Here is a 14,993-nt window from a genome sequence, read left to right as displayed (position 1 = left end):
GAAGACCCGCTGCCCCAAAGTACATGTCCAACACAAAACAAATTCAGTGGTATTTTTGGAGATTTTTTTGGTCCCAGGTTGCTTTGTTTGTTTGGCTCTCCTTTACTGGTCTTTTGCTTGTGTATTATGGTTTCTAACTGCTTTTAGGAGATCTGTTTTTATGTATGTGTCTGAGTGTATATGCCTCTTGTGCTTTTTCTTTCTTTATTTTTTATTCTTTTGTTTTTTCGAGAGGGTTTCTCTGTGTAGACTTGGCTGTCCTGTAACTCACACTGTATACCAGGCTGGCCTTGAACTCAGAAATCTGACCGCTCTGCCTCCCAAGAATAAAGACGTGTGCCACCACTCCCAGCTTTTTCGCTTGAGCGTTTCATTTATTTATTTGTATTCTGCTTTTTAAAAATTGCCTGTTTTCTAAAGAGAGAGCAAGAAGGCATGGAGTTGAGTGGCTGTGGAGTATCTGGGAGGAGATGAGGAATGGGAAATTGTGATCAAAGTTTTTATTTTTGAGTTTTGGTGAGTCTGAGGTATCGACACACGAGTTAAGTCACATCTGAGCTCAGTAGGAAAAGAATCTCACTTTATATTCCACTATCTCAGATGCTTCTCCTGACTCTCAATGTTCCTTCCTAGCTCGAGTATCATTTGGTTGGTGAGGATCTTGTTAGACCATCAAAAAGGCAGGGGAGAGTAGTCTGAATTGGGTTATGAGGCCCAGGAGGTACCTCACCTCAGCCATTGAACTCGCTCTGTGCTGGCCGTGAGTCTGTTCCAAGCTCCGGCGAGGGAGGCATCCGCCCACTCGGGGCATCTCCTGCCCAGTCTGCCCACGCGTGGAGCCCTGCTCTCTGGGAACTCACCTCCCCGCTCGGGGAGAGCCCGGTTAGGGCCGCGGGAGGCCCCAGTCTCAGACCTTCCCAGGGGCCGGGGAGTGACAGAGCACTCAGCGCGTGGCCCCGTTGATGAGCTTCCCCCGCCCGCCGAAGAAGTGGGGGAGACCGAACTTATAAGACACAGAAGGCAACAAACTTTTCAGTTGCGGTGGCTTCCCACAAGGCACAGCGCTTTATTTGCATGCGCGCTAACCGGGGCCCCTACTAAAAAGCCCGCGCATGCGCGGCGCGGGATGATGAAGTCAGCCCTCGAGCGCGATGGCCCCGCGGCGGAGAAGAGCTGGCTGCAGGAGGCAAGGTGGGACCGCTGTCCGCAGGCAGAATGCTCGGCCCAGAGTCAGAGGGAGCCGCCCGCCTCTTCATATTACGGTTGAATCCCAAGAGGCGTGGGGACCGGTAACAGCAAACCTAGCCGCCAAGCGCTGTGAATAGCTTATGTCATTCAACTAAAAATAGTCTTCGTTATGGAGTCTAGCTCTGCGAAAGGATAAACGCTTACAGTAAAGTGATTAACCGCTTAGGTCAACCTTTTTAAGATACATCCGATTTCAGAAAGTAAAATTCTAACCTTAGAATTGCTGTCTGTGGACTGGATACTATGTTCTTAGTTCTAACCTGTGAGTTAGTTACTAAGTCTGTGATCTCAGTTATACATTTCCCGCCGCTGAGGTACAACGAACTACAAGGTTCTGAAGCTCCGAGAAGCAACGCTGGCCGTAAACTGGTCGGTTCAGACTCGAGAGCACTTTACCAACCATTATGAGGAAGGTATTGAAGTCCAAAGGCTATGAACTTTAAACATCTCTGTAAATTTATTTTATCCTATTTTATTGATTTACGGTCAGGAATTTAGGCAGGATTGCTCAGACTATTCAAAGAGCAGTGAGTGGTATGGCAGTTCATATACGTTCAAAAGATCATCTTAAATTATTTAATCTCTACATGTGTATTTTGTCTGCATGTATGTATGTGCCCCAAATGTGTGCCTGGAGGCCAAAGGAGGTATTGGACCCCCTGGAAGTGGTGTTACTGGCGGTTGTGGTCTACCATATGAGAGATAGAACTTGATCCCAGATCTTCTGGGAGAACCTTCTCATCACTGACCCATCCATCTTTCCAGTCCCTTTTAAATTCTTATTAAAATAAATTGTCAGAGCCTGGTGGCCATGTTGGCACACACCTTTAATCAAGAGGCAAGAGAGTCTCTGAGTTCTAGGATAGCCAGAGCTATAAAGAGAGACACTGTCTCAAAAAAGAAAAAGAGGCTTGTCAGGGGGCTCAGTGCTAAAGAAAAGTACTTGTTGCTCCTGCAGAGGACCTGGATTTGCTTGCAAACACCCACAGGGCAGATCATACCCTATCAAATCGCATGCTCGCTCCTGACCTCCAGATGTACCAAGCATGCACAGGATGCACATTCATATATGCAGACAAAACACGCATACATGTAAAAATAAAATCATAACCTTTTTAAAGTTTGTTGGCAATCCAGGGCAGAGACAACTCTGCTCTCTAGCAGCATCCTAATTTTTTTTTTTTTTTCAGAGACCTCTACTCAGGCAAACCTACTGTTCTTGGCTTTAAGGTAGAAAAGGAATTTCAGAAGGATAAACCAGAATTGGAAGTTTATTAAAGGAGATATTAACATGTGTTTTAAGCACAAGGGTTAAAAGAAAAATGCCTGGGAAGAAAGATATCACAGAACATGAGTGTGGGCTTCTCAGAGAAAAACCACCCTTCATTGTCTTTAAAACAGACACACACACACACACACACATACACATACATATATATGAGAACGTGTTTCCTGAGGTGGGTCTGACAGAATTCCAGTGCCAAAGTCTAGATCATAAGGGATGCAGGAAATTAGGTTATCCTCTCTGTAAATGATGTTCATAAAATGGAAGAGAAATGAGCCCAATCCCATTGTTATATACATTTAGTCTGTAAGCTCAATTCATTGTTGTTTTAACATAAAAATATTTGAATACCTGTGTCAGCAGCCTTCACAGCATGTATTAATTGTGCTGGAATTCTTGCTTCTCAGCTGCAGAGAGGCTTCAGCCAGACTCTGAGATGAGGGGCTCCCTTTCATTTCCTTGTCCCCCTAATTTTTTTCTATATTTTATGTTGCTTCAGTGTTGTTTAAATATTAGGTCACCTTCATTTTGTACTAATTCTTTGCTTATTGTTCTTGCCTTTAGCTTCTGTGGTGCTAAATGAAGCCAAGACAGTTAACGATGGTGACAAAGCAACAGAAGACTCTCCTCCCGACAAAAAAACACGCATGAGCCAGAGAAAGAGGCCTCTGGCTGCTGGAAAGGATACAGACAGGACAAATGGCAAGCAAGGTAATGGGCCAGGGAGGACGTGGGCCAGCTCTTGGGTCTCTGGAAGGAGGGGGATGAGATTTATTCCTTCCCTCTTTGGGGATATAGTTAACTTCTCTATCACTTGGGCATTCTGCAATACCGATCTACTCTGTTGAATCTTTATTTTCATAGGATTGAGATGGATTAGGACCTAGGCAGGAGACCTGGATTGCTTGGGAAGGGCAAAGTTAATTATGACAGTTTTCTAGCCAAGACCGCTTTTTGATTCCCATATAAGTGACGGTAGTGCATACTTATATTCCCTCAGACTCCGTGAAGGCCTTGTTGTTAAAGGGCAAAGCTCCTGTGGACCCAGAGTGTACAGCCAAGGTGGGAAAGGTAAAAGCACCAGGAATGGAAAGCAGAGCTCTTTTGTTATTATAACTCCTGTCTAGAATGTTGTTGGTGCTCATTTTAAAAATGTTTTCTAAAATATTGCTAGTGATTACTTTTCTCCAGTGTTGAGAAGTAGGGGTGGTGAGGTTTCAAATTAGCAGCATATTGAGCCTGGACAAATGGCCCAGTAGTTAAGAACATTTGTTGTTCTTCAAGAGGACCTGGGTTTGATTCCCAGCACCCACGTGGCAGCTCACAACCATCTGTAACTCCTTTTCTCGTAGATTCGATACCCTCTCTGACCTTCACAGGTACTAGGCATACAAGTGACACACATACATACATACATGCAGGCAAAACATTCAAATGTAAAATTAAAAATGAACAAATGTAATATTTAATAACTTAAAGAATTACAGAATATTAACATAATTACCTTAAGGGTTGCCATCAGCTTTCCACAGTGTATTTCTTTTTTCACTCAGGAAATGTTATGATTGTTAAAGGAGGATGGTGTGGGATTTTTGTTTGTTTAGTTGGTTTGAGACAGGGTTTTTTGTGTGTGTGTAATCCTGGCTGTTCTGGAACTCACTCTGTAGACCAGGCTGGCCTCAAACTCAGAGATCCACTTGCCTCTGCTTCCTGAGTACTGGGATTAAAGGTGTGTTCCACCTCCAGTTGACATTGTGGTTTTGATGATGAATTGCCAAGGAATGTCCTGAGTTACTGATGAAGAGGAAAAAGGTTAGAAGGATCTAGAAGCAAGTCTATTTATAGGCAGGTTTCTTTTGAGGTAGAATCTTTTAGATCTGTTTAGAAGTTAGTATGTTTTAATTATAATAATAGGCGGTGTGTAGAACATACACTTCCATTTCTCTTCCTGGAAGATATATGTTGGTTGTGCTGGAGAATAAACCTCGAAGCATTAAAAAAGAAAAAAGTCTCACTTTTCTCCTCAGACTGAGTACATTGATGCTATTTGTTTTCTCTCTTCCCAGGCTCATGTGTATTGTGAAGGAGATGATGTCTATGATGTCATGCTAAATCAAGTAAGAGTATAATTTATTCTAATTGTGAGAATTGCTTTCTTTTTATTTTTAAAATTATACTTATTTAATTAATTTGTGTATATATGTGTGTGGAGGACAGAGGAAAACTTGAAAGAGTCAGTTCTCAGTCTGTGTAGTGGCACATGCCTTTAATCCCAGCACTCAGGAGGCAGAGGCAGGTGGTTCTCTGTGAGTTCAAGGCCAGCCTGGTCTACAGAGTAAGTTCCAGGGCAGCCAGAGCTACATAGTGAGATCCTATCTCGAAAAAACAAACAAACAAAAGACTAGAAAAGAGTCAGTTTACCCCTTCTCCTATCTTCTACTATAGGGGTCCCCTGATTTAACACAGGTCACTGACTTAGGAGAAAGTACCTTTTACCCACTGAGCCCTTTGCTAGCTCAGGTTATCAGAATTTCCTTATAATACAAATGGCTCACAGTTTCTCAAAATTGACATTACCTTTTGATTATTGTAATCTACTTTCTACCCATGTTTAAGACTTTTTGGTTGGTTGTTTGGTTAGTTGGTTGGTTGGTTTTGTGGGCTTGTTTGTTTGTTTCATTTTGCTTCTTGAGGCAGAGTTTGACAAAGCCTAGATTGGGTGTATAAGCTAGAATGACCTTCAACTTCTGATATCTCCACCTTCCATGTGTTAAGATTTCGGACAAGCACTACTACATTTGGTTTTATGAAGTGTAGGGGATCAAATCCAGGGTTTTATGCGGTGTTCCACCAACATTTGTTTTATTATTTTATTATTATTATTATTATTATTATTATTATTATTATTTTATTTTTATTATTATTATTTTGTATGTGTGACAGGTTCTCGCTGTGTAGCCCAGGCAGGCCTTGAACTTGCGGTCTTCCTGTTTTCATATGTGTAGGACTGGGATTGTATTGGCACACCTATCTAACCTAGTTCGTACTAACATTTTAAACATGTATTAAAACATGTATTTTAAACCCATTGAGCCCTTTGCTAGCTCAGGTTATCAGAATTTTTAAAAATTATTATTTTTTTTTTTAGTTTAAAATATTATTGTTTTGTATGCATGATGAGAGGAGGCATACATACCACAACTTTGAGGAATCAGTTTTCCACCCTTACCCCAACAACTTATCTTTTTATGTGTGAGTTGCTAAATTGCCCTTAGTAGGTTGGCCTCAGACCTACAGTAATCCTGCTGCTCAGCCCCCTGAGTGTTAGAATTACAAGTATTTACTGCTCCCAGTCTAAGAAACCACACCCAGTGCCTGAGCCAGTCTGTTTTGTTTTGTTTTTTAATGATCTAATGTGCACTGGTGTGTCTGTGTGAGGGTGTCAGATCCCTGGAACTGCAGTTACAGACGTTTGTGAGCTTCCATGTGGGTGCTGGGAATTGAACCCAGGTCCTCTGGGAGAGCAGCCAGTGCTCTTAACCACTGAGCCATTTCTCTGACCCCGGTTTGCTTTTATATAGTTTATCTGTCTGTCTTGTCTGTCTCTCTCTGTGTCTCTCTCTCTCTCACACACACACACATTCATTGTTTTGAATAGATATTTTCTCCGTTAGTTTATTTTCTGGAGTGACTCATACTTAATTTATTTTGTGTGTATATATGTGGGCGGGTGTTCTTGTGAGTGCACATGTATGCTCACATGTAGAGGCCAAAGATCAGCTTCAGGTGTTGCCGTTTGGCAGGTTCCATTAACTAGTTTTGCTTTTTTTTTTTTTTTTTCTTGAGAAAAGTTCTTTTGCTAACCTGCTCACTTAATAGGTCAGGCTACCTGGCCAAAGAGCAGACTCCAGGAATCCTGTCTCTGCTAATGCAATGCTGGAATTACAAATGTGCATCGCCATGCTTAGTTATTTCACATGGGTTTTAGGGACTGAACTCGGGCCTTAGGTTTGTTCAGCAAGTGCTTTACTGACTGAATTTTCTCACCAGCCATATACTTGAATTTATTGAGCTAACATATATCATTTAACAGCTAACTAGTATTCCTTTGTATTACTTCTACCTAAACTACTATGAGCCAGGCTGGGGAGCTGGCTGAGTCAGTAATGCTTGCAATATAAGCCTGAGGACCTGGATCCCCAGCACCTAAGTAAGAAGCTGGGTACAGTGGTGCATACTTGTAGTCCTAGCGCTAGGGAAGCAGAGGCAGGAGGAGACATGGGCTTGCCAGTGAGCTTCAGGTTCTGTAAGAGACCTTGTCTCAAACAATAATGTATAGTGAAAAAAAATATCTATGGAGGAAGCTATCAGGAGGGTCCCATTAATATAGGATGTTGGGGTTGGGTAGGGGCTTCAGGAAGCTTACAAGATCCCACTTCAGTTTCCAAGAATGAAACATTAAGTTGGTGTTTCTGTCCTTATTCTTTCAGGATGTTTGTTTTCTTCATTCTCTGCCTCTCATTGTACCAGTTCCTGAATAGCTATAACCAAGGAAATATCATTGGTTCATGTGCTTTCCAGATATAAAACTAACTCCTTTTACGTTATTATTCTCCCACTTGTCACAGACCAATCTCCAGTTCAACAACAACAAGTACTATCTTATTCAGCTGTTAGAAGATGATGCCCAGAAGAGCTTCAGTGTTTGGATGCGGTGGGGCCGAGGTAAGGGCTGTATGATTTGTATGCATTGTCACTTAGAAACACAAAGGCAATGCAGTGAGTGGGTATAGCCTGGCTCATAGTAGTTTAGGAATCCAGTTGAGCTTTGAGATTGAGGGGTGGCAGGCATCCTCATTAGGAAGCTTTTTGAGGCTGAGAGACCCAAGCATTGGGCTGAAGGTACTACTTATAGGCTGCGACAGACACTTGCAGTAACTTGTATCAGTATGATCGCTTGCCTAAACCCTTTCACCTTTCCTGTCCTCTTTTCTTGCCTATTAGTCAGATGATAAGTAGAGAGACCTTATAGAGATGTATTGTTACTTCTGGAGAGCTACACTTGGGCTCTAGGGCAAGGAACCATCCTGTGTATGGCATTTACTTTGCAGTTGGGAAAACAGGACAGCACAGCTTGGTGGCTTGTTCTGGTGACCTCAACAAAGCAAAGGAAATATTTCAGAAAAAGTAAGTGCTAATAATGAGTTTAAAAACATACCCTTCTTAGATCTCTTGTTGAAATGTTTCATGTAAGGATGATTTAGCATACATGTTAATTCCTTTCCACTCTTATACCCTGTGATTAGAACATTAAACTGTATCTTTAGTCAGTGATTAAATCAACCTAGAAGTTGACCAGAAGAATTTAGAATTTTTTTAAACACAGCAAGCAAATCAATAATTGGAAACACCAGAAACTGTCCATCTGCAGCTTTAAACTTGTGGTGATTTTGAGGACAGACTTTCTAGAGTCTAGAAACATGTTTCTTCCTGGGAAAAGCATTGGTTATCTACCTTTTATTTCATATATCAAAGGCTTCTGTGATGGGGGACCTTTGGAAAGACTTTATTCCCAATTTTACTTGATTCCTTTGTTCCAGTTTTTCTATTCATTCAGTGTCCTAGTTTACAATCTACATTACAGAACACTGATGTGTGCCTGAGCTGTAAGGGACACAAATTGTTTAGAGACTGTGTTAGGAAATTGCTGTGTGCTCTGTCAGTGAACCTTGGCTTGTTTGGTCCCCCACCCTCCACCTTGGCTCCACAGATTCCTTGACAAAACTAAAAACAATTGGGAGGATCGTGAGAAGTTTGAGAAAGTACCTGGAAAATACGACATGTTACAGATGGACTATGCTGCCAGTGTGCAGGTAACTGACCCTACAGACGGTGTCTTCTGAGTCGGGAGTCTAGCCAGGTGATGGAGATCAGTCTGAGACCAGAACACGCTGGGATATTGGGAGTCACTGCTGTTTCCCACCCCACAGAAAACTCTCCGTCATCCCTGATCTCAGAGGCCAGAACATGCCTTTCTAGTCTCCTCTGTTATGTACTAGAATTCCAAGGCCCTGCTTCTAGAAGTTCAGTGGTACAGACCATGAGAGGATCGATAAATGACAAACTGAGAAACTATCTAAAGCTGCCTTCACTTCTACAGCACTGTGAAGAGATCAAGGGCTGGCAGTGCAGGGTCACAAGTAGAATGTTGGCCCAACATGTACAAGACTGGGTTCAAAACCAAGGATGGATGGAAGGAAGGAAGGAAGGAAGGAAGGAAGGAAGGAAGGAAGGAAGGAAGGAAGGAAGGAAGGAAGATAGGAAGATAATTCTGACAAGCTGAGGTTTCCAGGATGCTGAGAATTTTTCTAAAAGCTTATAGAACTAAAAATTAAGAAGCTTGTATTAGGTGTACAGATTTTAATAGGTTTATCCTATATTATATGTCTAATATCCGCTTATGAGTGAATATATACCCTGTATGTCTTTCTGCTTCTGGGATACCTCACTCAGGATGATCTTTTCCAGTTCCCACCATTTACCTGCAAATTTCATGATGTCCTTGTTTTTTATTGCTGAGTAATATTCCATTGTGTACATGTACCACAATTTGTGTATCCATTCCTCAATTGAGAGGCAGAAACTAATCAAGAACGAGGACTCTGGCTAAAATGCTCAATCCCCATTCAGAAAGGCAAAGAGGATGGACATCAGAGGAGGGAGAAAACAGGGAACAGGACAGAAGCCTGCCACAGAGGGCCTCTGAAAGGCTCTACCCTATAGGGTATCAAAGCAGATGCTGAAACTTATGGCCAAACTTTGGACAGAGTGCAGGGAATCTTATGAAAGAAGTGGGAAATAGTAAGACCTGGAGAGGACAGGAGCTCCACAATGAGAGCAACAGAACTAAAAAATCTGGGCACAGGGGTCTTTTCTGAGACTGATACTCATAGAGATAACCTAGAACCCCTGCACAGACGTAGCCCATGGCAGTTCAGTGTCCAAGTGGGTTCCATAGTAATGGGGACAGGGACTGTCTCTGACATGAACTGATTGGCCTGATCTTTGATCACCTCCCCTTGAGGGGGAGCAGCCTTACCAGGACACAGAGGAAGACAATGCAGCCATTCCTGATGAGACCTGATAGACTAGAATCAGAAGGAAGGAGAGGAAGACCTCTACTATCAGTGGGCTTGGGGAGGGGCATGTGTAGAGAAGGGGGAGGGAGGGTGGGATTGGGAGAGGAGGGAGGAGAGAGCTACAGGGGGATACAAAGTAAATAAAGTGTAATTAATTAAAATTAAAAAAGAAGCTTGTATTAATATGATCAGAAAGTTTGGCATATATGAGCTGTGCTTACATACATGAAGACGTTGTTGGAAGGACCTTTTGTTCTTACTCTGAGTGCTTGCCTCACTGTGAGTGAGCAGTAACAAATTGGGGTGATAATCAGTCACATTGGCTCCCCTAACTAGCTGCCTAATAGAACCATCCCAGCATTCAAACACACTAAGGCTCACAGTTAGAACCGTTCCCTGCAGCCACTCAACCCCTTTGTTTCACATGTTAGAAGCTATGTTTATTTTGCTACAGGATGAAACTAGAACAAGCCAAGAAGAAACTTTGAAGCCGGAGTCACAGCTGGATCTTCGAGTCCAGGAGCTGTTAAAGTTGATCTGTAACATACAGACCATGGAAGAGATGATGATTGAAATGAAGTATGACACCAAGAAAGCCCCACTTGGTAGGACTTTGCTGTTCTGCAGCCCTTCATATTTCCTGGTCTCTTTAATGAGCAGTCCTGAGACTGAAAGTCCTGAGTGAGGCAAACAGGATCTGGAGTGCGGGTTTGAGAGGATGATACTGTTTTGGAAATTGAGTTGTTATTGGGCAAGGATATATAATTTATTGGAATGGGTCCCTAGTTTGGAGTCTGATCCCTTCCAGGAAAGCTGACAGTGGCGCAGATCAAGGCAGGTTACCAGTCTCTCAAGAAGATTGAGGATTGTATTCGTTCTGGCCAGCATGGGCGAGCTCTCCTTGAAGCGTGCAATGAATTCTACACCAGGATACCACATGACTTTGGGTAAGGGGCTGCTGCTCGTTTACTTGTTCTACTTGCCCTGATTCCGTGAGCAGCTGCAGCAGCCGTGGTCCCCTTAATGTCTTGTTCCTAAGGAAACTCGCTGTAAGTAGAACTAGAGCCAATATGACTTGTAGCTAGCTTAGATGTGGGAAGTCAGCACTCAAGAGGCAGCGAGAGGCTGGCTTTGGCTATCTAGAGAAGCTGAAGCCAGCCTTCACCCTCTCTCAATAAAATTTTTAAAATAAGACTTTTGGGGCATAATTTTCCTCTTTATTAGAACCATATTCTTGACCAAGTGAAAGTTACCAACTCAAGAGAGAATGGAACCCCCTCCCCCCTGCTTCCTGCAAAAAAAAAAAAAATCAAACTCAAAATGAAAAAAGAAATATAGAATATATTTAGCATTTAGCCACAAAGTAAAACACCTTGCAAATCCCACCTTCTTCCATTCTTTAAGAGGACTATTATGACACAAATACCACTTTTTTGAAACCAAATAATTGGTATGAAATGAATAAAACACATTTCTGCCCCCTATTTTGTATGTGGGGGACATGTGCTCGTGTGTGTGTGTGTGTGTGTGTGTGTGTGTGTGTGTTTTCCGGGGATTGAACCTAGGGCCTTGTGCATGTTACCCAAGCACTTTCCCTTTCAGCTATATCCTGGCCCTGTTGGTTCTTCCTTGTGGTTTTCATTGTTCCCATTTTGTCTATTGCTCTCTGTGAGCTCCACACCTCAAAATAGCCCTGAATGGTCAAAAGATTTACTTCTCGATTGTATCCAAATTTCCTTACTGATGTCAGTGTACCTTTTTTTTTCCCTTTTTTTTTTTTTTTTTTTAAGACAGGATTTCTCTGTGTAGCCTTGGCTGTCCTAGACTCTCTTTGTAGACCAGGCTGCTGTTGAACTCATAGAGCTCCACTGCCTCTGCCTCCCAGAGTGCTGGGATTACAGGTGTGCGCCACCATGCCCAGCAGTGTAGCTTACTTTTAAAAAGGATCTCATAAAAGAATTTCAATTCTAATCCTAACATGAAAATCTAAGTAGTTTGTTTTATTTTACCTCAAACGTGCATTTAATATCCCTTTATGTATTTGGGCTTTGAAGTCTTTTCACAGCTCTCTCATTTTCAATAGGAAATCTTGATATTTATTTATTTATTTATTTATTTGAAACAAAGTTTCTCTTTCTCTATGCTCTGTGTAGTCCTGGCTGTCCTGGAACTCACTATGTAGACCAGGCTGGCCTTGGACTCAACTCATATTGATCCTCCTACCCACCACTACCAAGTCTGAGATTGAAGGTATACACTATAAGGCCCACCTCTTTTGTTTTTAGTAAGAGAACAAATATCTTTTTTCCAAAGGACCTATTTTTTCAGTCGTGTACCTTCTTTGCACAAATCAGACAGCTCACTGTAGTTGTATCTCTGTCCTTAGACTCTCTATTCCTCCAGTAATCCGCACAGAGAAAGAACTGTCAGAGAAAGTAAAGCTGCTAGAGGTGAGCTATGAATGAGTTGGGAGGTTTTCAGTCTCGTCTCCTAAGTTCCTTTACGTTGATTCTTTATCTGATTTTCTTAGGCGCTGGGAGACATTGAAATTGCCCTTAAACTGGTAAAGTCAGAGTGCCAAGGCCCGGAACACCCACTGGACCAACACTATAGAAACCTACATTGTGCTTTGCGTCCTCTGGACCATGAAAGTTATGAGTTCAAAGTAATAAAAATCGTTATTTATTTTCACATTCTTATTTAAGTAAACCTGTATTTCCCATCCCGTGGGAATATAGAACTCTTTCTAACTTCGTTGTGAGGCTCTTTAGGGGCAGAAAGTTCTGCCAACTTCAGATGCCCTGTGCCCTTCAGTTCAGTCCAGTCTTTTAAAGTGTCCACATTTGCCTTTCATTCTTTTCCACAGGTGATTTCTCAGTACCTACAGTCCACCCATGCTCCTACACACAAGGACTATACTATGACCTTGCTGGATGTTTTTGAAGTAGAGAAGGAAGGGGAGAGAGAGGCCTTCAGAAAGGACCTTTCTAACAGGTCTGTGTGCAGCTCTGGGCTGAGTGGGCATTTCCTTGCCTGAAGTGCAGTGGAGGAGCTTGGAGGGTGGCAGAGGCAGCTGTTGTGTATGTATAAGTTCTCTGTATTTATGACCGATGTTTGCAGAACATCAGGGTAGACTAATATCTCTTTCTCAGGATGCTGCTCTGGCATGGGTCCAGGCTGAGTAACTGGGTGGGAATCCTGAGTCACGGGCTTCGAGTTGCCCCACCTGAGGCTCCCATCACAGGTTATATGGTAAGTAGAGACTGAACACCAGAAGGAGCCCAAAGGAAAAAAAATACAATGATACCCAGCCCAGGTTAGGATTAAATGGTACTTCTCTGAAAGAGTTAAAATAGCTCACTGATAACCACATCATTTCTTACTATGTCTCTCTTTCTTCAAATTCTAAAAGATATGTCTTTTCTCCCCAGAAGATAGAAACCTGTGGTTGTTTTGTTGTCTCTTGAACTAACTTGGAAAGGACAGTGCAGGAGGAACTATGTTGTATTTATGAGAACTCAATGCTGAGTCTTCTTCCTCATATAATGTTTTGTTTTTTGTTTGTTTGATTAGTTGGGTTTTGTTGTTTTTGAGACAGGGTCTCACCAAAAACTCTTGGCTGGGCTAGAACTCGCTGTATAGACCAGGCTGGACTCAAACTCAGAGATTTGCCTGCTTCTGTCTCCTGAGTGCAGGGGTTAAAGGCATGTACCACCATGCCAGGACCACCTCATATAGTGGATTAGACAGCTGATCTCCATTTTGTTGGTATATTTCAGTTTGGGAAAGGAATCTACTTTGCTGACATGTCTTCCAAGAGTGCCAATTACTGCTTTGCCTCTCGCCTAAAGAACACAGGACTGCTTCTTCTGTCAGAGGTAAGGCAGAGGATATAGCTGTGATTTCTAATTTACTGTTAATTCTTAGATTTCTCACTGAGAAAATTTGACTTTGGGCTTAAGAAATTTACCTGGAATGGGATTTCTATTGCATTAGATTCTTCTGCTAAAGGGAATAAAATGCAAATTAGGATGTGCTGGTTGGCTTTAGAATTGCCTTCTAAACTTCTCAAATGGGTATAGGCATTCAGGGACCTTTTGCTTTGCAGGTAGCTCTAGGTGAGTGTAATGAGCTGCTGGAGGCCAATCCTAAGGCAGAAGCACTGCTTCAGGGCAAGCATAGCATCAAGGGGCTGGGAAAGATGGCTCCGAGCCCTGCCCACTTCATCACCCTGTAAGTACCCAGAGCTAAGGCTACTGGGAGACTTCTTTTGAATTGCTGAGAATCTACTTGCCTGTTTCAAGTCTGGACAAAATGCTGATGTTGGCACATTTTCTTCCATTTGGCAGGAATGAGAGTATAGTGCCCTTAGGACCAGCAAGTGACACAGGAATTCTCAATCCAGAGGGGTATACCCTCAACTACAATGAGTTTATTGTCTATAACCCCAACCAGGTCCATATGCGATACCTTCTAAAGATTCAATTTAATTTTCTGCAGCTGTGGTGAATGTCGACCAAACAAGCCAGAGGGTATACTCTCTTCAAACAAAAACCAAGCAATATTATGGTTTGAACTTTTTGATATTTTGTCTAATAAAATGGTATAAATCTATCTCCAGTTTCTTTGGGTTTTACCTCTCTAAACACTTGTTCTTTGTGTGTGGTGTGCATGCCTTCATGCACACATGGAGGGGGCCAGGGGAAGGTGTTGGGCTCTGGAGAGAGGCTGATGGCCAGCAAGCCCAAGCAGTTTAGGCCATTGTACCCCAGATGCTGGGATTATAGATTTGTGCAGCCACACTCAGTTTGCGGGTTGTGTGTTTGTTTTGGGTTTGTTTATTCATTTGGTTAGATTTATTTTTAAGTACGTGTATGTGTCTGAAGTGTCTGTGTGCAGTAATGTGCACATGAGTGTGGATGCCAGCAGAGGGAGCTGGATCTCCTGGAGCTGGAGTTAAAGAGCCCTGTAGTGGCTATTCTTGGTCACTCAACTTGACAACATCTGGACTCTATTAAAGCCCAAGCATCTGCGCATGCCTACGAGGGGTTTCCTTGATTGGATCACCTGAAGTGGGAAAAGTGGAGATCTGGGCCACACCCTCTGGTGGCAGCCCACATGAAAGGGCATGGAAGAAGGAAGCTGTTACTTTTTGCCTGTTTGCCCTACACTTCCTGGCAAGTTCATCTGTCCTGTTATTGAGGTATTCTTTGGCTGTTATTAGATCCTACTTCTTCAGAACTCCAGCACAGACAGAAGACCAGCAGCAATCTAGCCCCTGGGGCTCCCTGGGGCTGGATCTGAGGCATCTAGCCTCGTGG

General features: G+C 42.7%; 1 protein-coding gene across 1 annotated transcript; it reads left to right on the top strand.

Annotated features, from left to right (window-relative positions):
- The first annotated feature begins 1,134 nt into the window (after positions 1 to 1,134).
- Positions 1,135 to 14,286, top strand: Parp2 (poly(ADP-ribose) polymerase 2). The gene is made up of 16 exons (XM_055608681.1): positions 1,135 to 1,191; positions 3,098 to 3,244; positions 3,534 to 3,604; positions 4,600 to 4,650; positions 7,162 to 7,258; positions 7,645 to 7,720; positions 8,304 to 8,406; positions 10,127 to 10,277; positions 10,481 to 10,619; positions 12,059 to 12,122; positions 12,203 to 12,337; positions 12,539 to 12,666; positions 12,825 to 12,924; positions 13,452 to 13,550; positions 13,781 to 13,905; positions 14,022 to 14,286. The coding sequence occupies exons 1-16, from the start codon at positions 1,152 to 1,154 to the stop codon at positions 14,179 to 14,181; spliced, it is 1,686 nt and encodes a 561-aa protein (XP_055464656.1). The 5' UTR covers positions 1,135 to 1,151; the 3' UTR covers positions 14,182 to 14,286.
- The last annotated feature ends 707 nt before the right edge of the window (positions 14,287 to 14,993 follow it).

This window comes from Psammomys obesus, unplaced genomic scaffold (assembly GCF_907164565.1).
Source record: "Psammomys obesus unplaced genomic scaffold, mPsaObe1.curated_primary_1811, whole genome shotgun sequence".
NCBI lineage: Eukaryota > Metazoa > Chordata > Mammalia > Rodentia > Muridae > Psammomys > Psammomys obesus.
The sequence above is the reverse complement of the archived record's forward strand: the minus strand, read 5'-3'. Positions and strand labels throughout refer to the sequence as shown.

Bases quoted from the DNA above. Each gene is read 5' to 3' on its own strand.
- Parp2 (XM_055608681.1), top strand. From the start codon at position 1,152: ATGGCCCCGCGGCGGAGAAGAGCTGGCTGCAGGAGGCAAG. The intron at 10,620-12,058 runs GTAAGGGGCTGC...CTCTGTCCTTAG, and splicing joins AGGATACCACATGACTTTGG to ACTCTCTATTCCTCCAGTAA. The intron at 12,667-12,824 runs GTCTGTGTGCAG...TCTCTTTCTCAG, and splicing joins AGAAAGGACCTTTCTAACAG to GATGCTGCTCTGGCATGGGT.